At 54.7% G+C, this 23654-nt stretch overlaps 1 protein-coding gene across 3 annotated transcripts; it reads right to left on the reverse strand.

The window, feature by feature from the left end:
• Window positions 1–53: 53 nt before the first annotated feature.
• Window positions 54–23039, reverse strand: HAUS7 (HAUS augmin like complex subunit 7). 3 transcript variants are annotated; one of them, XM_054676980.2, is made up of 11 exons: window positions 22861–23039; window positions 21557–21672; window positions 17399–17466; window positions 15022–15083; window positions 9559–9650; window positions 8915–9073; window positions 8687–8786; window positions 7964–8188; window positions 7299–7475; window positions 6828–6942; window positions 54–296 (listed from the first exon to the last, which is right to left on the reverse strand). In XM_054676980.2, the coding sequence occupies exons 1-11, from the start codon at window positions 22966–22968 to the stop codon at window positions 226–228; spliced, it is 1293 nt and encodes a 430-aa protein (XP_054532955.1). In that variant the 5' UTR covers window positions 22969–23039; the 3' UTR covers window positions 54–225. The 3 variants fall into 3 exon arrangements, with proteins under 3 accessions (XP_054532955.1, XP_016799986.1, XP_009438070.1); XM_016944497.4 differs by lacking the exon at window positions 7299–7475 and having other exon boundaries at window positions 22861–23034; XM_009439795.5 differs by lacking the exons at window positions 7299–7475; window positions 22861–23039 and adding an exon at window positions 22156–22243.
• Window positions 23040–23654: the final 615 nt, after the last annotated feature.

The raw sequence follows: 23654 nt of genomic DNA on the forward strand, positions 1-23654 counted from the left end.
GAAGGAGAGAGACATAGAGCTGAGGAAGCAGAAAGCAGGCTGGAGGCGACTGCTTAGAAACCAAGGCTTTCTTTGTGTCCAAGTCAAACCGCCCGTCTGTCTCTCCCTCCCCAAACGGGCCAAAGGTCCCTGCCTAGAGCACAACGTGGGGCTGCAACGGCTTCTGCTGCCACAATCATCCATCCTCAGCCAACTCGATCTTGGGAGAGGGCTTCCTGCCCGCCCCTATCCTGTGCTTTGGCGTAGGCCATCACTGAAGACTTTCTGTTTCTCCATTAGTTCATTCATCTTGGTAGCTGCAGAGGAAAGAAAAGAAACCAAAAGGATGGTGGGAGTGTAAACTAGTTCCACCATTGTGGAAGTCGGTGTGGCGATTCCTCAGGGATCTAGAACTAGAAATACCATTTGACCCAGCCATCCCATTACTGGGTATATACCCAAAGGACTATAAATCATGCTGCTATAAAGACACATGCACACGTATGTTTATTGCAGCACTATTCACAATAGCAAAGACTTGGAACCAACCCAAATGTCCATCAATGATAGACTGGATTAAGACAATGTGGCACATAGACACCATGGAATGCTATGCAGCCATAAAAAAGGATGAGTTCATGTCTTTGCAGGGACATGGATGAAGCTGGAAACCATCATTCTCAGCAAACTATCGCAAGGACAGAAAACCAAACACCGCATGTTCTCACTCATAGGTGGGAATTGAACAATGAGAACACCTGGACACAGGAAGGGGAACATCACACACCGGGGCCTGTTGTGGGGTGGGGGGAGGGGGGAGGGATAGCATTAGGAGATATACCTAATGTAAATGACGAGTTAATGGGTGCAGCACACCAACATGGCACATGTATACATATGTAACTAACCTGCACATTGTGCACATGTACCCTAGAACTTAAAGTATAATAAAAATATATATATATAAAATAAATAAATAAAATAAACAAATAAATAAATAGAAAAGAAACCAACAGGAAAGCGAGCCTGGCGCAAGAGGCGAGGTGCCTCCTGCCCACCACTCAAGGCACATGTCCTCAGCTGATCCTCCTTGAGCCCCAGGCACCACCAGGATGGCAGGGAAGGGACAGGCACTGCCGAGCGGGGAGCTGCTCAGGCTCTGTGGGGACCAGGCCAGCAGCTTGGGAGCCCTGGGCTGGGTCACACCGACCGCAGCACAGTTCCGAGACCCAGGCCAGGGTCTGCTGACCCGGCTGTGCCCCCGCCCACCTGCCCCCTGCCCCCCAAGCCCCAGGGGCAGCACATGGCACACAGTGAGGAGGCAGGGGCTGTCCTGACTTCAGTGGCACGTTCAGTATTAACCAGATGGAGAACACTGCACACACAATAAACCCAATCACACAGACAGCCCTAAGCCTTGGCTGCCCGGCCCAGTGGCGACCGTGGTGGCTGCGCTGACCTTATCTGCCATGACCACATCTGCCTCTCAGTTGCCAACCCTAGACCATGGCCATCATCCCCCTCCCCCAGCAGACAGAGGAGGACACAGCCCCTCACCTGCCCTGCCTGTCCACTCCCCATCCGTGGCCCCACTGTCAGCTACACTTTGCCTTTTACATGTTGAAGTCATTAGCATTGACATTAAGTGCTGTGAACCCTGAATCTGTCATCCTCTGCCCATCCCGAGGGTGACTCTGAAGCTCAGGAATCCCGGGGTGTGCCTCGGGGTGACACCGAGCTGGGGAATGTGCTCAGCCCGCCTGGAATTGCACCCCAGGACCCTCTCCACTCGCCATCAGCTTCCAGTGGCATCCCAGCAGAGGGGCTTCCTGCCGCAATGCGCACTGCTCTAGACTGTTTTCCTAGGCTCCGGACTGTGTCCCTCGTGTGGCATCTGCCCTTATCAAATCGTCTAGACCTCCATCCCGGCCTTCCTGCTCTGCCCTCACTCTTGGTGCAGGGCTTGGCAGGGTCCAGAGCCCAAGGCTGGGTGTGCAGGGCCCTCAGTGCTTGTAAGGCATCCTGGCTGCTCCTCTGAGGCCACAGGCTGTCTCTCTTGAAGCTTTGGCCCCAGCCCTTGGCCCCTGTACTCCAGATGGCAGGAGGTGGGTTCCATCTACCCTGTGCTCGGTGCCTGCACTCACCTGGCTTGTACTGTGTGCCCACTTCCTCCGGAGCCCTGCCCTTCATCTCCCCTGCCCCCTGCCCTGAAGACCCTGTGCCTGGCTGGGGCCTGTGTGATGCTGATCTTTGTGCTGGTTTTTCTGTCTCTTTTCTCTCTTCTTAGAGATCCCAGCCTCACTTCGTTTCTAGTCTCTTTGTGGCTGGGTTTTCACAGCTGTCCAAGCACGTCTGGATGTCGCACTGAGTGTATTCAGTGGTGTCGGAAAGTCCTTCAGGTCAGATTTCCTGCTCATCCAGGGCTTCCTTCTCTCCTGCATGGGGCTGCTTTTCGAGCCACGGGGGCTGGGGAGAGGATCTGGGTAGCTGCCACTCCCCCTGGTCTGCTGTGGTGGAGCCGTTGCCTGTGGGGTCTCTCTCTGGAGGACAGTTTGGAGGAGTTCCATGGAGGCGAGGCAGGGATCAGCTCTTGCCCCATGGACCCTCAGAGGCTGCTGAAAGGTAGGTTTCACCCGGGCTGCCGCCAGCCACATCAGCCACATCAGCCACATCAGCCACATCAAGAGACGAGCTGGGAGCCACTCAGGCTCTGTGTGAGCCGGGCCACTGGCTTGGGAGCTGGTTTGCTTATTCATTTCCATCACTTTCTTCACAGAAGAACAGGCTAGGGTCTCGCCGGGGAGGTGGGCCTCTCCAGACCTGCTTCACCTGTGCCCTCTGCTTCCATCTGTTCACCACTGCCCTGTCCCTGGCACCCCGCTGCCCCTTGGGCTGTCCTCTAGGCTGCCACCTTCCCCGCCCGCTGAGCCCGTCACCACTTCCGGGGTTGGTGGCATCTCTCCACTGTTGGTACCCTCAACTCTCCTGTCCCATTCTTGCACTGACAGCGTTGCTTCGGTTTCTAAATACATTGATGTTTTCATGGCAGTGAGGTTTCAGGAAGCCTGGGGGGCGACTCCTGGTGTGTGGTGCTGATCCACAGTGCCAAGGCCCTCCCAACTCACATGAGGCCATGCCCCCAGCAAGAGCCCAGAAGGCACACTGGCTGCTCCTCACTTCATAGGTGGTGCCGCACCTCCAACAGAGCCTGGCTGCGGGCATGCAGATCGCTGGGAGGTGAAACAGCACAGAAACACAGGCCTTCCACAGCGGGAGGAGGGCCATCGAGACCACGGCCCTCAAGGGGTCAGATGGGAAACGGGACAAATAAAGAACTGTCCCGAGTGGCCTTTGGCGTGGATTTGATGCTGACCCTTTCTCTGGTGTGTCCAGACACTAAGAATTCATCTCAAGCCACATCAGGATGCTGAACTGAGGGGAGCTGAGTTGAGAGCCCCTAGAGAGGCCGATGCCCGCCGTAGGCCTGCTCCCCTGGCGTCTCTCCAGACCCCCAAAGTGGCCGGGGCTCAAGGGTGAAGAGACACTTCCCTGTACACAACGCACTGCCCAGTTCACACGGCCTGGATGTAAAGGGTGCCTTTCTGGTAAGAACAGATACTACACTTGATCTTAGCCAAGAAGCGATAAGGGGCCTTTCTGAAAGGCAAGACCTGCCACCAGTCCTATGGTGCCACAGTCACAGGTGAGAGGGCACACTGTTGCGAATACCAATGATCATTATAAGAATGATGGCATAGATTATAAGCAGTTTACTAACAGCAATTATAAAAACTGGGAAGAGAGTCATAGTGACAGTGGTGATTAGGATAAACGCTATAATACATTTTAAAGTGGAGGGTTCTGCTGCAGTTCAATTGGCAAGAAGAGGCTCCTCAGTGCCTGGTATCCATGGGGTAGTTATGTGCCGAGGCCAAGAGCAGTGAGAAGCCTGGCTCTCCGAGGAGACAGCTGGCTGGAGGGTTCATCCAAAGACAGTCTCCAAAACTAGGACTCAGAGGCTATGGACCTGAAACCACTACTTGGGGGTGCAACAGTGGAAAACATTTACAGCAAATGCTTTAGCTGCTGCTGCCTGAGGCAGTGCATAATAGCCGGGGCAAACAAGAGACTAAACACAAGAAGCTCAGGAGAGGCTGGAAAATCAGATGTCCACAAAGGCTCTGGAAAGCTCTGGCACAGTCCTGGGAATCTGGAAGACCATGGGTGTGTGCCGGGCTGTGAAAATCCCAGAGAGAGAGACCTGAGAAGGCCCTGATCTCTCACCTCTGGCTGACCTTGAGGCTCTGAGCAAGCAAGATGTGAAGGAGAAAGAGCTGTCAACTACCTGGCTGAGTGTTGATGAAAAACATGAATGACGACACATTTACAAAGCTCAAAAAGCTCCCAATGGAATAAATTCACAGTGATTCACACGAAGACACATTATAATCAAACTGTCCAAAGCCAGGGACCAACAGAATTTTGAAAAGAAAGTGAAGAGACTCATCATATACCAGCTGGCTTCGCATCAGAAGCTTTGGCAGCCAGAGGACACTGAAATGACACATTCAAAGTACAAAAGAATTCTATGTTCAGCAAAACTATCCTTCAAAGATGAAGGAGAAATGAAGACATTCCCACATAAAAAATGAGGGAGCTCATCACTAGTGAGCCTTCCCTACAGGAAATACTAAGGGTAGGCCTCCGGGATGGCATGGAAGGACACTAGACAGTAACACAAATCCACATGAAGAAATAAAGAACTCCAACAAAGGTAACAACATCGATAAATATAAAAATGTGTACCAATGTACACACTCAATACAGCTTCATTCTAATGGGCAAAGTGTTTGTATACAACTGAAATTAGTTTGGTAATACACTGTTTTCAGTTAGGATGCTAAATGCAATTCTAAGGACAACCACTTAAAAATAACTTTTAAAAAAAGTGTTAAAGAAACAACAAGGGAATTAAAATGGTGTACCCAAAAATATCTAACACAAATATATTTTGCTTTAATAGGAGACAGTTTCTGTATACTATTGAAATTCATTTGGTACTAGACTGTTTTCAGTTAGGATGCTAACTGTAATTCTAAAGCCAACCACTTAAAAAATAACTTTAAAAAACAGAGGTAAAGAGGCTGGGCGCGGTGGCTCATACCTATAATCCCAGTACTTTGGGAGGCCGAGACAGGTGGATCACCTGAGGTCAGCAGTTCGAGACCAGCCTGGCCAACATGGCAAAACCCCGTCTGTACTTAAAAATACAAAAATTAGTCAGGCGTGGTGGTGAGTGCCTGTAACCCCAGCTACTCGGGAGGCTGAGGCAGAATTGCTTCAACCCAGGAGGTGGAGGTTGCAGTGAGCTGAGACTGCACTCCAGCCGGGGTGACAGAGCGAGACTCCATCTCAAAAAGAAAAAGAAAAATACGTTCACACAAAAGACTTACAATGTACATAGCCAAAAAGTAGAAACCCACATCTACCAACTACAACAAAATGTGGGATATCCACACAATCAAATATTATTCAACCATGAAAAGGAATGAACTACATGGATAACCCTTACAAAACTTTATGCTCAGTGAAAGACACCAGTCACAAAAGGCCACACATTGTTATTCCATTTATAGGAAATGTCCAGCACAGGCAAATCCATAGAGACAGACAGCGTCTCTATGACAGTGGTTGCCAGGAGTTGAGGCTAGGGAGGGATGGGGAATGGCTGCTAATCATATGGGGTTTCTTCTGGGGGTGATAAAAATGTTCTGGACTCAAATAGTGATGAGAGGATGGTTACACAACTCTGTGAATATCCTAAAGACCATGAAATTGTACACTTTTAAAAGGGTAAATTTTATGTTATATGAACTTGAATTCAGTAGAGCTGTTATTTAAAACATAAATTAGAAGAGGTAGAAAACTGGCTTTACCTTCTTTCTTTGGGTTTATTTTGCTGTTTATTTTCTAGCCCCCCTGAAACGTGGTATTAGTGCAGGGATAGCAAAAAAAAAAAAAAAAAAAAAAAGGAATAGAATGGAACAGAGGAGAACCCAGAAACCCACACATAACGTATGGATACTTAATAATTACCAAGAGTGATGGTATTGCAGATCAATGAGAGAGAGAGTGATTTCCAGTCAATGGTGCTGCGACAAATGTGTATCCATATAGGATACGAGGAAACTGGATCCCCACCTCACTCCATATGCAAAAATCAACTCTGGGAAGATGGCCCTCATTATAAGCCTTTTCCCATTTTCCTTAAGTAACTTTTTTTTTTTTTTTTTTAAGACAGGGTCTGGCTGTCACCCAGGCTGGAGTACTGTGGCGTGACCTCAGCTCACTGCAACTTCCCTCTCATGGGCTCAAGTGATCCTCCCACCTCAGCCTCCCAAGTAGCTGAGACTGCAGGTACACGCCACCATGCCCAGCTAGTTTCTGTATTTTAGTAGAAACGTGGTTTTGCCATGTTGCCCAGGCTGATCTCTATGCTCAAAGTGGTTCATCCTCCTCTGCTTCCCAAAGTGCTGGGATTACAGGCATGAGCCACTGCGCCTGGCCCAAGTTACATTTCTAATTGTCAAATACTATTCCATTCAGGCATTTGCTATCATTTGCTTCACATTTTCTATTACTGAGTTATCTCAATTTTCTACGATGAGTGTTTTCATTTGATAATCCACTGAAAGCATTTTTTCAAGTGAAGGAAAACATGCATTAGAAAATGAAAAACAAAAGAAGGGGCCGGTCCCCAAATGCTCCTCCAGGGCTAGTGGAGCACAGAAAAGGAAGCCCACGCGTGGGGCAGCCCCAGGCAGAGGGCCAGGTGGGCAGCCACGTACCTAGACTCATGACGGAGCTGCTGCCACCCCAGCAGATCTGCTCGCCTTGCTGCTTCTTCACGGTCTCCACGGCTTTCGCAGAGGTGTCAGCAACTGCCACGACCACTTGCAGCAGCTGGGGAGGGAGGGAGGGAGCAAGCGAGCGAGCAGGCACTAAATGCCGCTGGTCTCACGTAGCGATGGCATCTCCTGCTTCCCACCCCCATTCACACTGATCAGGTGGCATTCACCCGAAAGACAGCCAAGAGTGAGGGACAGAACTCCCAGCGGGGAAGTCACCAATCAGAGTTCTTGGACCTAAGTCCCCTCTTCCTGGCCCAGTGGGGATGCCACACTCTCATGTCGCTCTGGCAACCCTCGATGCCTAGGGACATGCCAGCCAGCACTGCGTGTCCTCCCAGCCCCAGCAATTGGCAAGGGGGGAAAATAAATGTCCCAAGAAAAATGGACAGGAGAGGGCTGTGGCCTCACCATCCCTGATCGAGGGGTCTCACAGGACCAGCCAGTCAGAGGTTGGAAGGCTCGGAGCCTCTCGCTTAGAAAACCAAAATAAACATCACGGAATCCTTGAGCCAAGGGCAGAGTTGCGCATATGGGAACTGTAGTCATCGTAACTAAAGCCGGCTTTTTAGGTTGGCCTCTGGGGATCTCACGTGTGGAACAACGAAACAAGCAAACATTGATGAGCCCACTTCCTCTCATCCTGTCTGAGCAGGCTCGTGGGCAGACAGGCAGGCATTTGTCCGCCTGTCTGGCACAGTTCTTGGTCATCCACAAGAATGAATGGACCTTGCTATTTTGGAGCGTAACATGACAACAGTGCGGCCAACACAGGAACAGCACCTGGAGGCTGGGACACGCAGGACCCCACACCGGATCTGGGCCTAGCTAGTGCCTGCTAAGGTGGGCAGGTCCAAGGACCAGAAGCAGCAACTCCCCAGCCCACTGAGGGGCCCAGAGCCCTGCCATGCCACTGGCCCGCAGGGAGCCCAGCCCAGCCCCTCCCAGCCCCTGGTCCCGCCCTGTGGTCCCTTGTCAGGGGCTGCTGAGGCCCCTGAGCCCAAGCAGGATATAAGCTCTCAGTCTGAGTGAACAGGGGAGGGGGCGGTTAGAGGGGAGGGGAAGGGCACCCTTACTTGGCTGTAGGAAGTCAGATTCTGGTGCGTGGCCTGGATGATGGGGCCGCACGGGTGGAGGTCAGGGCCTGGGCGCTGGCAGCACTCGCCCAGCTCGTCGTCGTAGACTTGGAGAAAAGCCAAGATTAGCTGGTGGAAGTCGGAAGTGACCAGACGCAGCTTCTGGTCTAGGGTGCTGATGTCGGCTGCGCCCGCAGCGGCCCCTTGCTCATGCTGTGCAAAGTACTGCAAAGCCAGAGGCAGAGTCCCTTGAGGCTGCCCCGCCCACCAGCCAGGCTGCCACCGGCCCTTACCTCAGACACTGCACACCCAGGGCGAGGAAGAAAGCTTTCAGAAACAGGGACACAGGGGAGCTGTACCGAGCGACTCAGGCCAGAGCAAGACCTTCTGGCTCCCAGCCTCAGCCCCCTCACTCACTCTCCTGTGGGCCCCGGTCTCCTCCGCAATCAAACAGAGGCCAGGCCAAGGGCTGCCAGGAGGACCACGTGCGGCAAGGCACATGGCAATGTGCTCAGGCGTGGGCACCACCCAATACCTGAGGCTGATCCCTTCCCCCAGCCACGGGACCCACCTCTCACCTCCCCGCGGACTGAGCACCACAGTATTCTAGAACATGTCAGGCCCGGTGCACAGGCAACCTCGCCTAAGCCTCACGTGCTGAGGGAGGTGACAAAGCAGGGCCTTGCCTCCAGGCAACCCCCTCCCAGGAGCTAGCACCCTTACCTCCGTTCTAAGCGCATGCAACTTGGCAGCACTCTCCTGCAGCTGCCTGGCAAGCTCCGCCAGCTTCTCCTCCTCCTCGGACTTGGCAGAGGCACTGGCCCTGCAGGGAGAGAAAGGGGACACTTGCAACTCACCGCTGCCAGGGGTGTCTGCAGTAACAGAACCAAGCAGCCTGGGGCTGGGACAGGAGGCCAGGGTGCTGCCACTGAGGCCTCCAGGAGCACGTACCACTGCCAGTCATCACTCTGCTTGTTGAGGAGGGGCTGCATGTCCAGGGGCCACGGGTCGCACTCTGGATTCAGGAGCATCTGCAGGTGGGGGCTAGAGAAGAGCTCCCCCAGCAAGGCCTCATTCTTCTCCCTGGTGTCCTCGAAGTGCTCCATCAGGCTGCAAAGGCAGCCCCCAGGGCCACACCGTCACAGGCCAGAGCACTCGCCCAGCAGGCCCTCAGCCCCACAGGGAAGGCCCCAGAAGCACATCGGGGCCAGGCACAGAGGCCAGGACAAGCCCCACCGCGCAGAATCCTGCCCCACCTGTCTGCCCTGGCTCCTCCATTTTTGCCCGCCTACCTACCCACCCATGGAGCACCCTAGGTGCTCACCCTCCTCTGTGCCTGGCCCGTCTGCTCTGAGGCCCACATCCCACCTTCATACTCACCCCCGGGGCCTTGGGCAACAGCCAGCACCCTTGGGACACAGCCGCCCCTCGCCCGTATGCTGCCCGGCCCCTGACTGGCCAGCCAGATCCCCAAGTGGGGTGTCACACCCCAGCCAGCATCAGAGGGGGAGTGACACCCCAGCCCCTACCAGCTCCAGAACTAGGACCAAGAGAAGCCCGTCAATACTGCCCACCTGGGCCATCCACAGCTTTACCTCGAGCAACTGGAGCACCCAATAGTCAGGCTCCGGATGGCATCGAGCAACTGGTCCATGAAGTGTAGCTGCTTCTGGGCGCAGGCACAGCCCTGGGCAAGGAAGACCACAGACATTCACTGGCTCCATCTAAGCCAGGCCAAGGCCAGCTGTCCCCAGTGCCCCTGCCCCCACATGCCACCCATGCCAGGAGCCAGGGGAAAGGAGGGGCCTGGCCCATCAACGACCCTGTGCCTGCCCAGCAATGTCTTGGACTAGCAAGTGCTCCCTGCCTGGTCCCTGCCTTGGGCTGTAATGATGCTGGGACCACACGCCGGAACGGGCTGAGCACTGCAGAAACATACAGGAGCATATGTGTCTGTCGTGCAGCCGACAGCATGGCTTGCTGGGTGGGCAGGCAGCACACAGCAGGGCCTGCTATGACAGAACACAGCCCACAGGGACACCTCCAGGACAAGGCCTGTTCTCCTCCAAGGATCGCCGTCCCAGCTGGGAACAGATGAAGCCGACAGGATGGGGCTGAGAGGTGGCCTGCTTTCCAGCCAGGGGACTGGCGTTCCAGCCCGGAAGGCCCAGGCTCCAGGAGCAGCAGCTCCTGGGGGGCTGAATTAGTCCCCCACTCGCCGGAAAGGTGAGTGAGATACCCATGGGAGCCACCCAGCCAGAAGCTCAAGGCTTCCGGAAGCACAGCTCTTTCCTCCTTCCAGAAAAGGGAAGAGGATCGCTGAGGAGCCCCAGGACCTGAGAGGCTACGCCTGCTCCAGAAAGCCCCCAGCCAGGCCTACTTCTTGAGCTCTGAACATCCTAACCACGTCAAAAGGGTCAACTCCATGGCATGAAATGCCACCGGGAGTGCCTTGGCCCTTTCACTGTGGCCTGTGCCTTCAGCGCCAACTTGTCACACAAATGCTCCTTGGGGGGCTTGGTGAAGCTGCCAGAGCAGCTGGCTGAGCCAGTCCGTTCTGGTGCATTCCTCAGAAAAGTGTGTGGCAGGCGGGGGCAATGATAAGGTAAAATTGGCAACACTGCCAATAGCATAGAGCCTGGGCATCACCATGACATCCAACTGAGGCAGATTCAGGAGCACAGGTGCGAGAAGCTCAGGGCACCCAGGACAGGGGCGATGGCACTGGGAGGGCTCACTGCCTGCACGGTGGTGCTGACCACAGTCATGTGCTCCAAGGTGATCTGGGGGCAGCGGGCTGCCACGTCCCCACAGCACTGACCTGGCCTATCTACATGCTGCACAGCAATGGAATCATACACTACCAAGCATGAGGCTGGCGAGGATCACGCGTGTCCCAGCGCAGATGAGTAGTTGATTTCCTTTTTATTGCTAGTTAGTTTATACATTCACCAGTTGATGGACATTTGGGCTCTTTCCACTTTCAGGCCATTAAGAATAACACTTCTATGGACGCTCAGGTACAGGATTTTGTGTGCATGTATATTTTCACTTCTCCTGGGTGGACAGCTGGGAGTGGAACTGCTGGGTCACGGGGTAACTGTGTTGACATCTTTCAGGAACTGCCAGACTTTTCCATAACAGCTGCACCATTTTATATTCCTACAGCAATGCAGAAGGGTTCCAATCTCTCCTCATCCTGGCCAACACTGGGATTTTCCTTTTTTTTCTTAAACAACAGGGTCTTGCTCTGTCGCTCAGGCTGGAGTGCAATGGTACCATCATAGCTCACTGAAGCCTTGAACTCCTGGGCTCTATGTGATCCTCCCGCCTCAGCTTCCCAAGTGGCTGGGACTACAGCAGTGTGCCATCATGTCTGGCTAATTTTTTACTTTTTGTAGAGATGGGGTCTTACGATGTTGTCTGGGCTGGTCTTAAACTCCTGAGCTCAAGCGATCCTCCTGCCTCGGCCTCCCAAAGTGCTGGGATGACAGGCATGAGCCACCAGGCCCGGCCTCCTTTTCTTTTTTGATTCTAGCCATCCTAGTGTGTGTGAAGTGGCATCTCATGATGATTTTGCTTTGTGTTCCTCTAATGGCCCGTGATGCTGGCCATCTTTGCATGTGCTTCTTGGCCATTTGTTCATCTTCTTCGGAGAAACATCTATTCAGACACTTTGTCCATTTTTGAACTGGGTTTTCTGTCTTTCTTATTGAGTTGTAAGGGTTGTTAATAGATTCGGGATACAAGTCCCTCATCAGTCATGTGATTTACAACTATTTACCGCCTTTCTGTAGGTTTTTCTGTTTCTTCACTTTCTTCATGGTGTCCTTTGGTGGACCAAAGTGTTTCATTTTAATGAAGTCCAATTGATCTGTTTTTTCTTTTGTCGCTTATGTTTTTAGTGTCAAATTGATGACTTTATAAAACATCACTATGAACACCTGGATTTGGGCATACGTGAAGGGTGCCTGTCTACTGCAGCCCCTATGCTTACCAGGCTCCCACTGGCCCCTCTCTGACTATTGCTAGTTGGCTCCTGAGTCCCTCGGACGTGACCCAAGTCTTGGGTGACTGCTGCTCTCTGTGTTTCCGCCTGCATTACAGCCGGGGTGTCATATTGTTCTACGCATTTTCAGGGCACAAGATAAGGAAATACATATATATCCCTTAATGTAAAAATATATGCGGAGGATGGGCACAGTGGCTCATGCCCGTCATCCCAGCACTTTGGGAGGCTAAAGTGGGAGGATTGCCTGAGCCCAGGAGTTCGAGACCAGCTTGGGCAACATGGCAAGACCTCCTCTCTACAAAAATTTTAAAAATTAGCTGAGTGTGGTGGCGCATGCCTGTGACCCCAGCTACTCAGAGGGCTGAGGTAGGAGGATCGCTTGAAGCCCGGGGGCTCATGCTGATATTCCCAATTAAAACTCAGGACTACAAGAGTTGACCCTACCTAGTGATCTTAAATCTGTATCTCCTTCCTCCCTCCTCCAACTCCCAGGTCTCAATAATACCAGTGGAATTCTCCAATTCCTTTGATTGTTTATCCATAACAAGGAATGCAGTCCTGCTAAGTGCTGCCGCAACATGGACAAACCTTGAAAACCTTGTGCTCAGTGAGGAAGCCAGGCACCAAAGGCCACACATTCCAGCATTCCACTCCAATGACATACAGATGGTAACTCAGTGGCTGCCAAGGCCTGAGGGGAATGGGGAGTGGCTACTCAGTGGTTCAGGGTCTTTTGGGGGTGATGAAAATGTTGTGGAACTGGATAGAGGTGGTGGTCATACAACATTGTGAATGTACTGAAGACCACTAAATCGTATGCTTTAACGCGGCTTAAAAATTGAGGACAAAGTTTCAGTTTGGGAAGATAAACAAGTTCTGCGGCTGGATGGTGGTGATGGCTGCACAGAACCGTGAATGTGCTTATGCCCCTGGACCGCACACTTAAAAATGGTGAACATGATACAATTTAGGTGATGTGCATTTTACCATAATTTTTTAAATTAAAAAAAAAAAAAGAAGCAGCGAGCTCCCACAGGGCCTGTTAGGAAATTGTTTTTCATGACTGACATGGCAGATTTTACGTAAAGTGCACTTTGCCACAATGCCAATGTGGAAATATAAAGCAAGCGCAGTGCTCCCACGGCTGGGCAGAATGTATGGGGCAGGTGCTCCCAGGCTCTGAGAAGCGAATGTCAGCAGGTGGGTCAGGGAGGAACACCAGGATTCCGAGTTCTCCTGCAGACTGGCAGGGAGCTGGCCGTGCCACCACCATCACGGAAGTGGGTGGTTTATGTCTGGAGGACAGGAAAAGGGAGCCCCAGGGAACTAGAAAGTATCCAAAAGACAGTGGAGAGGAAATGGCTCAAGAAAGTGACCCCACAAATCTGTTTACAATGCCTGGGCTCAGGCCCACCTGTGCACAAGTGGATCTGATCTTGGTGAGCCCAGCAAAGTCTCCCAGGCTGACCGCTGGATGGCGCACACACAGGGGGGACCCGAAGAGCCATGCAAAGGCTGCAGAAACAGAGCTGATGCTGGAAGGAACGGCAGGCAAGAGGCGGGAGGCGGCTGAACTTGCTCCTTAAACCTAAGCAGGTCAAGTGCCTGCTAAAGCACAAATATGTATACAAATATAAATTGCGTGGAGAATACATTTTCCCAGAGCCAAAGTAATAGGCAAAATGTCGAGAGAACTACTTGGCACATGGAGAACCACGGACTCTCAACCACAGGAGAGAAGACTCACTGGATATGGACTTTGGGTGACAATGTGTCCATGCTGGTTCATGGACTGTGACAAAGGAGCCCCCGTGTGCAGGGTGTCCATGGCGGGAGAGGCTGTGTATGTGTGGGGCAGGGGGCCTGTGGAGACTCTCTGTACTTTCTGCTCAATTTTGCTGTGAACCTAAAACTACCCTAAATTATTAAGTCTACTAATTAAGAAAAAAAACAAAACAAAACAAAACAAAAACCTCACTGGACAAGTGACCCAATTAAAAAGTGGGCAAAGGACATGAATATGAAAATTTTTCCAAAGCATATACAGAAACGGCCAACAAGCTCACAAAAAGATGCTCCGTATCACTGGTCATGGGGAAATGCAAATCAAAACCATAATGAGATGCCACCCCACACCGAGCAGGGTGGCTAGAATCAACAAGACGGATGCCAGCAAGTGCCAGCGAGGACGAGGAGAAACTGGAGCTCTCCCACGCTGCTGCTGGAAAAGGAAGATGGTGCCGCCGCACTGGAAAACAGTTTGGTGGCTCCTCGAAAAGTTAAGCACAGAGTGACCCTGTGACCCAGCAATTCCACTCCCAGCTATACACCCAAGAGGACGGAAAACATGTGTTCAACCAGCCAATGTACATCTCACATGGATTCACTGACGTCTTATGTCTCCCTAAATCGTAGAAAACCAGCTGTAGCCCAACCACCTTGTGCACATGTTCTCAGGACCTCCTGGGGCTGTGTCATAGGCCATTGGTCACGTGAATAAATCTCTTCAGATATAAAAAAAAGAAAACGTGTTCAGTCAAAAATCATATGCAAGAATGTTTACAGTAGTGTTACTCATAATCATCGAGTGAAAACAATTATTTCAAAATTTAGAAACGATAAGGTGGGTGCTGGAGTTTCTTTGACCTACCGCAGGGTAGATGAGGGACCTCGGGAGAAACTCTCGGGCCACAAGGGCTTGGGAGCCAGGCGCCGGGATGAATGAAGAATGAAGTCATCAACCAAGGACAGGACACTTTCCATCCCACTGGTCATCAGAAGCCAGAGATCTGCCCCTCCCCGCATGGCTGCCCTCTCCCCTGCACCCCAGGGACAACCAGGTTCTACCCAAGAGAATCCCAGCAGTTCTGGCCCCAGGGATGCCTAGAGAAGCAGCCTGCCCGGGCACCCAGCCGGCCCCAGGGCCTGAGGAACCTCAAAGGCACTAGGGGAGGAAAATCCTCCCACCTCAGCTGGCACCATGAGGTTCCCTGCCCAGGGCAGAAAGCGTGCGTGCCGTCTGCAGAGCAGACAGAGGCCCTCTTACCTTGAGGAGCTCCTGGTCATCTGGCGCACACAGCATCAGCTCATGGCCCAGCTTCGTCATTTCTGTTGAAACACAAAGAGCCCATCACGGCAGGCACCTGCCCAGACAGCAGGGGACAGCAGACACCCAGGAAGCCCAGCACCCACAGACTAGAGTGGGTATAGGAGACCAGGGTGGGCCAGGAGGCAGGCACCCAGGTGCCAGCGCTGCCTCTTGCTGAGTGGCCCCACCCCTCTCTGGGCATCAGCTTCCTCGTCTGAAAATTAGGAATTGTACCCAATGCTCTCCCAGGTTTGGGGTCACTCACTCTGGCTTTGAGCAGAAGCCAGCAGCTGCCTGAGGAGTGGACAGGGGTCAGTGAACCTCTACAGTGCACTGTCTGCCACTCTCTCCAAGACCTCACAAGGCCAAAGCAAATGGACTCACCGCTCCCATCTGGCCATGTCCTAAAGGACCTTCGTGCCATCATCTGCTATCACCCTGCCAGCAGCCCTGGGGGTGGAAGACCTTGTTCCATTTCATGCATGGGGAACCTGGCGCCGTGCACACTGCAGACTATCCAGCCACATCTGCCAGGGTGCCCAGGGCATTTTCTGAGTAACTTGGAGCCAGAAAGCCTGGGGCCGATGCCAGACCTGCCCCTCCACCTAACCCTAGAGGGTTTGTTGCAAGAAGTAAGCAGAGAGTCTGTGGGGAAGCACTCAGTAACCCCAGAACCACCATATAAATGCCAACTGCATGCCTAGGCAAGCCTGTTCCACCACTGCCCTTAACCCCCATCCTCAAGTCCTCCCTGACCCCTCTCTTCCTCTCAGCGAGTCCAGCCAACTCTATAAATCCAGATCTGGCCAGCGCTGCCTCCTGCACTGTCTCTCCAAACTTTCACCTGGACCACTCACTGCAAGAGCCCCACACCGTTCTCCCTGCCTCTTCCCCGGGCACCCTGTTCCCAGCACAGTGGGCCAGGGGTGTCGTTACAGCCAAGAGCAGAACTCGGCCTTCCTCGGAGTCAAAGCCCACGTCCTTCTGGGGCCCACATGGCCTGGCCTGATCTGGCCCGTCCCCTCCCAACCTCACTCCTTGCCCTGCCCTGCTCTCCAGCCACACCAGCCTCCTTCTTGTGCCTCCAAGCTGCCAGGCACAGCCCACCTGGGGCCCTGTGCGCATGCTCTTCCTCTCCGCACATGCCGCGCTGGCTTCCGCCCCTCCTGCCGTCTTATGTCAAGACAGCACCACCCTTTCCCCAAGCCCTGCAGGACCCTCAGCCCTCAGCTGGCTGTTCCCAGTGCTTCTCGCTGGCAGGTGCATGAACAATTCTCCCACCCTCTGGCCCTGTCTCTCCCCGCTAGCACGCAAGCGCCACGAGGGCAGTGGAACTCACTGCTGCACCCCAGCACCAGGAACAGCGCCTCGCGTGTGGTGGGTGCTCCTTAACCATTCGTCGGATGAATTCCTGAACTATCCTCACACCCTACTGGTCCTGGTCTCTCCCACCTGCCCTCTGACAAGCCTGACACTCAGTATATTCCCATGAGGTAGGCAAGGCTGGGTTTCATCCCCACTTGACAGGAGAGGAAACAGGCTGGGAATGGCGGTGTCAGGGCTAAGGCTGGGCTGGGTCGGGTCACACATGTGTTGGTGTGGATCAGAGAATCTGCAATGTACCAGACACGGCAGCTCCGGGGAGAAGGGCAGTGCCTCTGTGTGGCCCAGGCCAGCCCACCGGCTGCTCTAAAACAACACCTCCTTCTTCTGGCCCACTTCAGCACAGGAAGAACTGGCCCCAGATAACTCATGTGGCAATGCCAGCTGGGGCACGGATCAGGACTCCAGGGTCCAGCTTATCTACCCTGGAGTGGCCAGAACAGACACAGGCCCACGAAAAATTTGACCTTTGACATTCCACCAACTTCTAGAGAGATCACCATGAAGATGAAAAGTTAGCCACCAACTTGGGGACTGCAGTTTTGCTCACCTTTATCCAACATTCATTACCAGGTTAAGCACAGTTTCTACCAAGAAATGATAGAAAGGAGGTTATAAGGCAAGCTCCGCTGGAGAGCAGCAGGTGCCCCTAGATATGCCACCTGTAGAGAGCGTGTCACACACCACTGACACAGGGAGACGGAACCACTGCTGGCATCGGCAAGAATCTCTGTCTCTGGCCACCAGCGCTGCAGGGACTGATGTGCTCTAGGTCCCTGCGAGAGGAGTTCTCCCACCTGCCATGCCTAGGGAAGGGTGGAGTTCAAGAAGGCTCTAGCAACATCCACACAACGTGCACCACCTAAAAGAAAACGTTGGTCCAATGGAACATGCACCACCACTCCATAAGGAGGCTGTGAACAAGCTCAGAATGGACCAAGATTCCACCTACCTTGGATCTTCACCTCTGTTGGGACCCCTTTCAGTGAGCTGAACCTGTCCTGCAGTGAGGGCCAGACCCTGCAGGGAAACAGCAGAGCTGGTCAGGCCGGAGACAGCCAGAGAATCCCCCTGGGCCCTCTATATGCGCTGGAAGAAGTGAATTCCTGTGCACGTGCTCAACGGCACGGAGCGGCTCACTTTAAAGTGGTTACTTCTGTGTCACGTGGATTTCATTTCCATTAATTATTAGGGAAAGAATATTCCAGGAAGTTTACCTCAGAAATCTGGATACAGAAATGAATCTGGACACTGAAATGAAAATTCTTCTCAAGACCAAAAAAAAAAAAAAAAAAAAAAAGATGGCTGCAGCAGAGGCAGAGAGGGAAGCTGCCAGCACTCAGGGCTCTTTCTCGAAATGGCGCAGCGGGTGGGTTTTGAGGGCTGGCCCCGGGCTCCTGGCACCCTCCCCGGCCTCGCCTGGGTCGGCATCAACTGCTCCAGGGTGGAAAACTTTCTTCCCACCCGGCCCTCTGCAGAAAAGGCTTGTGAGGCCTGCTTTCAGTCATGTGGGGGCTCCTGCTGCAACAGAGTCTGTGGTCACCGTCGAGGCTCATCACCTTGGGCACAGTGAAGGCTTGCCCTTGACTGCAGCACACAGGGGCCGCTCAGAAGCATGTCACCTTAAAAGCCATCTGGTGGGCAAAACCAGATCCACATGCACAGCGCATGGAAGGCAGGAAGTCCCACGACACCCAGACATGCGCCACAGGTGACACACGGCTCAGCCCTCCACTGGGTCTCCTCCTTCAGGGGAGCACAGCCCAAGCACTGCATCCCCAGTCCCAAGCCCCATGCCTCAAGCCCGGTATGACACTGAGGCCCAGAAACATCACTCCGGTCGCTGGGGCCACAGGCTCTTACCCGGGAGCCCCAGGCACCTGCCACCACAGCAGCCTTTCATAAACAAGAAGGAGTCGCTTTCCACCAGGCTGCCAGAGCCTGGCTACACCTCACCATTGCCATCACTCTAGGAGCCTGCTGACTCGTGTGGTGGGAAAGGGCTGGTGGCTGTTCCCTGGAGAGGCCACGCTTGCCCCAGAACTGCAACAGAGATCGGGCTGGGCTTGGCTGCCTCCACAGCACCACCCACCTCTGTGACTTATTAAGACAACCGCGGGTTCTGCGCAAGCGGGGTTGGGGAAGGAAGGGGGAGGCCAGCAGGCTGGGCTCTGCCAGCGGGGTTGCCGAGAACATCTCTGAGCACAAGGCTCGGAGGAGCAGAGGGCACTCACCCAGCACTGTGCAAGGCCGGGCACAGTAAACCCTGAACACACTCAAAACCCACGCTGCAGAAGCCCCAGCAGCCAGACTCAGTAAGGGCTGTCACTCAAGTCACCGCACCGTCACAGCAGAGGGCAGAGCAGGAACAGAAAATGCTGGAGGCCTTGGAGGCCCCAAGGAAAGCCACAGGGCCTTGACCTCCACAATCCAGGGGGCTCCATGAGCTCTGCCCCAACCCACACCAAGGACCAACACTAGGTGCAGCTTCCAGGTTCTACTGGGAGGAGATGAAAAGGCGGCCCTAAATGGGGCTGACAGGTTGCGGTCACATACAAAGAAAGGCAATGGGAAATTCACAGGAAAACTCCCATCCATCTGGTTCTCCTGTAGGACCCTCAAAAGGCCTAAGGAATTCTCGCCAACCTGAAATCAGACAATGTCATCGTATGCTCCCTGGCAGCTTTTTCAAAGGATTCGGTTTCTGGTATTTACAGAAGTACTACAGGTTGAATATCCCTAATCTGAAAACCTGAAATGCTCCAAAATCCTAAACTTTTTGATCGCCGATATGACGCTCAAAGGAGATGCTCATTGGAGCATTTGAGATTTCGGATTTTCAGATTAGGGACACTCGACCAGTATAATGCATATATTCCAAAATCCGAAGAAATCGAAATCTGAAACACTTCTGGCCCCCAGACATTTTGGATATGGGACACTCAACCTGTAGAAGCATCTGAGGGGCGTGGCTTTGGCCTCCTACCCGTCCCTCTCTGGCCAGATGACCCCAGTTCCCCAAGTGCCCCCAGCTTCCACCTGAGTCAGGCAAATCTGCGCCCCCTCCCACAAGAGCCTCCTCCTGGGAGCTCGCTCAAGACCCTCACACTCCACCCAGCTATCTCCAGTCCTGCCTCACCTCCCAGCCTCCCAGGTTCCCAGGCCAGGGGCTGGTCCCTCCAGGGCCAGTAGTGGCTGCCAGACAAGCCGTCTGCCACTCAGCGCAGGGCTCCTTCTGTCTTTCCCTGGGGTATTGGTCTCCCCGCCTGCAGCCACTGCCCTCCAAATCCATCTGCCACAGAGCACCCTGAGTCACCTTACCAAAATGCCAATCTCAGCATGTCGCTCCCCAGGTTCCATGCCTGCCCTGCCCAGAACATAAAGCTCAAAGGCCTTGGCACAGCATGCAAGGCCCTGAGGGAGCTGCCCTGAGCTGCCATTCCAGCTGCTGCTGCCCAGCTCTCTCTCCCACACCTCAACTCCCTGCTCCTGTCCAAACGAGCACCCCGCTGTTACCGTCCCCATCCCAGATCAAATGCCACCTCCTCCCTGCCAACATCCACAGCACCCAACTCAGACTGCAGTGCTGTGCATCGTTTCTGCTGAACCCCAGGACTTGTACCCACTAAATACCCAGCTCCTGAGGACACCCAGTCACATCTGCAGCGCGTGGAATGGCACACAGGTGCAGCCTGGAGAACCCCCCGACTGCACGGCCACACCATGCTGCGGCTCCCATACTAAAGAGCCGGAAATGACAGCAGGCCAAGAGTGCACCCACAGGTTGAGGGCTCCAGCAGGGGCAGGGTGTGCTCAAAAGGCTGTGGGCATCCAGAGGGAAGCGGAATACATTCTGCCCTGGGAACAGGAAACATTTTAAAAGGAGACAGGACGTGTGAGTTGGGTCTTTGCGGGCTGTACAGGAGTACGTACGACATGCAGAGACTAGAAGGGCATTTCCAGGAGGGGGAACAATGTGAGCAAGAGCAAAAGGTTATGAAGCGAGGAGCTGGTGTGCTGAGCCCTGGGGAGAGGCCTGAGGAAGGGCCTAGAAGGCAGAGGCAGGAGACGCCTCTGGAACAGCAAGGGCTCAAACACAAAAACGCCTCCTCCTTCCTCTGGGGGCCTGTATCCAGCTGGGCGTCCTGCTGATGTCCCTGGTCCTGGCGGGCCAGACCGGCTGGATGCGGGTTGGCACCTCACTGCTCTACTGCCAGGCTCCCGCCCAGGCCCCTTCCTCAAGCAGCAAGGGTAGGCAGGCCGCAGGCTGAGGAGGGGGAGGCCCGGGCCTGGACTCACGAGAGGCTTCTGTACCAACAGACTACAGCTGTTCCTGAGCATGGCCTGGGCACACACCCAATCCCACAGGAGCCTGTGCTCTGTGGGAGGCGGGGCAAGCCTTCTCCACTCACAGCTGTGAGGCAGTGAGACAGACCCTCAGCTCAGGGACTACGTCACCAGGGGAAGGATGTCTGCCCTGGGAATGGGACAATCTGGATCATTTCCTCCACCATCACTCAGGAAGTCACCCTGTCACCATGGGCTTCGTAGGGTGCCAGGCACACACCATGCTACACCCTGGCCCAAAGGCACCAGAGGACTGGGAAACGGGTCACGGCACAGAAACTGACAAGAGGTGACACTGCATGAGGACCACTTGGCCAGCTGAGACCCAGCCAGGAGCCCACGCCCTGGCCCTGCTTGTCACTCCTCCACTGGGAGACCAGAGACAGTTCATGCCTCCAGCCTGACCCTTGGCTTCCGGGTCTGAGAAGGAAAGGACTGGAATGGAGCATTTCTCAGGTGCCTGCCAGTCCTGAACCTCCAAACTCATAAGGCAAGGCAAACGCTGAGGGCAAGTTCAGCACTGCAGCAAAGGGGTGGCTGGACTAGCCCAGCACCGCCAGGGGCCACTTTGCCCCAAGTTTGATCATGCCTGTCACCAGTACGCCTTACCTACACAGCTGTTCTCACGAGGGTCCAGGCTAGGGGGTGGAGCCCTCTGGGAAGACAGCTACTCACAGTAACCACAAACCCCATCTTCCCCAGGTGGGGCTGGCTGGCGCCCATGCACACCCCAGGTGGGAAGAGGAAGAAACTGATGCATTACCGGGTACACATCCACTCTAGGATCTCCAAGCGGTACTTTGAGGGGCTGCACAGCAGTTCCTGAATTGTCTTTGGCTCTGTGATATACAGACCCTCGAGGAAGGGGCAGTTTAGGTCCTAAGCAAGGAAAAGGAAAGCAACATTCACTGAAAGTCCCAGTGTACATCATTTCATTTTATTTATTTATTTATTTTTGAGACGGAGTCTCACTCTGTCGCCCAGCCTGGATGGAGTACAGTGGCATGATCTCGGCTCACTGCAGCCTCCACCTCCTGGGTTCCAGCAATTCTCCTGCCTCAGCTCCCAGGGTAGCTGGGGGATTACAGGCATGCGCCACCACGCCCGGACAATTTTTGTATTTTTAATAGAGACGGAGTTTCACCATGTTGGCCAGGCTGGTGTCAAACTCCTGACCTCAGGTATCTGCCCACCTCAGCCTCCCAAAGTGGTGGGATTACAGGCGTGGGCCACCGCGCCCAGTCCTCAGTGTACATCTGCAAGCTCCCAGGACCCTTTCCTTTACCCGCGTCCTGCCATCTTGCCAAGAGCTTAAGTCCCCCCATTCTTAACCCCACATCTCCCGCGGCATGCAGACCCCACCTCTTTCAAGTACTCCCACTCTGGGCTCTTGTGGCAGCAGGACCTAGGAGCAACGCCTGAGACTAAGACTTAAGAGAGAGTCCTAGGTTTCGGGACTGAGGGAAAGGGGAGAGGGAAAGGGAGAGGGACCACTGAGCCAGTCGCGGACAGGATGGGGGAGTGGCTGGCGGGAGGAGCGAGCGGGCCGAGGGGACCTGGGACAGCTCCCTAACCTCGTGGGCCAGCTTTCCTCACTGCTGCAGTGAGGGCTCTGTCCTGTGGGGCTGTAGAGGGCTTCTGGAGGCTATCACCCCTGGCATCTGACACCAACTGACACCAAGCCCTAGTCTCGCTGACTTGACAGAGTGGCACGAGGCTCTGCCCATCTGTCCCCCCAGACCCCGCAAGATCCCTAAGGCCAGGCCTGGGTCCTCCGTGTCTGCACTTGCTCCGAGCGCCCAGCGCGGGTACTGCAGTTCCACAGGCGGTGCTGGCCCCAACTACCAGGCACGGGCCGTGGAGACAGCAAGAACGAAGGCCTGGGGCACCCCAAAGGGCAAAGATGAATGATCCACAAGCACCCCCTGCTGCAAGGGAACAGGGCGCAGCCGGAACCGGCGACGGTGGCCGCGTGGCGCCGCGGACTTCCGCAGCAAGCCCTCCCGGGCCTCGGGCGGGACCCTCCCCGGTCTCCCGCCCTGGAGTGGCTTTCTGGGCCAGCAGCACCTTCAGCTTCCCGAACACCTCCACAGCCGCCCTGAACACGCTGCTGTCGCCCTCGTCCTCTGAGTAGTCGTCGCCGCCACGGCCGCAGCCAGCGTCCTGCCCCGCCATGTTTCGCGCTCCGAGCCGCGCCCCGCCCACGCCCTGGCTTCACTGGCCGGCAAGACCGCCAATCAACCTCCAGCGTTCTTCCCGCCCACCCGCCTGCGCCCACCCCCTTCCCGACCGACCCTTCCCATTGGGCGACGGCTCCGCCTGCGCGGGCCCCGGGCTCCCACCCCCCGCCCCGGCACCACCCAGAGGCAGGACCACAGTGAAGCGGGCAGGGCGGACACAGGGAAGGGGGCGGGGCGGACACCGGGAAGGAGGCGGGGCGGACACCGGGAAAGGGGCGGGGCGGACACCGGGAAGGGGCGGGGCGAACGGGCCAAGCTGGCTCTGAGTCGCCGGCCTTGCTGGCGTCGCCCCTGCTGCCGGCCGGGAATGATGATGCGTTGAAGCGAGGCTCTTCCAGGAGGGGGCGCTCCTGCCTTGGTCGGGTTCTCCTGGGCCACCACCACTAAGGGGCACCCTGGTTCCCAGGAGGACCAAGGGGAGCCTTGGGTGCAGAATGGAACTCGGACTGAAGCGTTCCTCTCCCAGCGCGGGGCTCCGTCTTCTCTTCACCATGCTCACGCTATAGTTAGAAGGAAATTTCTTGTCACTCACCAGCTGTGTGCCTTTGAACCAGTTACCTAACCTCTCTGTGCCTCTTTGCCCTCACCTAATGGAGCTAATGAGAGCACCTTACCCACTGG

Source organism: Pan troglodytes, chromosome X (genome assembly GCF_028858775.2).
Source record: "Pan troglodytes isolate AG18354 chromosome X, NHGRI_mPanTro3-v2.0_pri, whole genome shotgun sequence".
Classification (NCBI taxonomy): domain Eukaryota; kingdom Metazoa; phylum Chordata; class Mammalia; order Primates; family Hominidae; genus Pan; species Pan troglodytes.

Bases quoted from the DNA above. Each gene is read 5' to 3' on its own strand.
- HAUS7 (XM_054676980.2), bottom strand. From the start codon at position 22,968: ATGGCGGGGCAGGACGCTGGCTGCGGCCGTGGCGGCGACGACTACTCA. The intron at 9,074-9,558 runs GTAAAGCTGTGG...CTGCCTTTGCAG, and splicing joins GGGTGCTCCAGTTGCTCGAG to CCTGATGGAGCACTTCGAGG. The intron at 8,189-8,686 runs GTAAGGGTGCTA...CTGGCTTTGCAG, and splicing joins TGCATGCGCTTAGAACGGAG to TACTTTGCACAGCATGAGCA.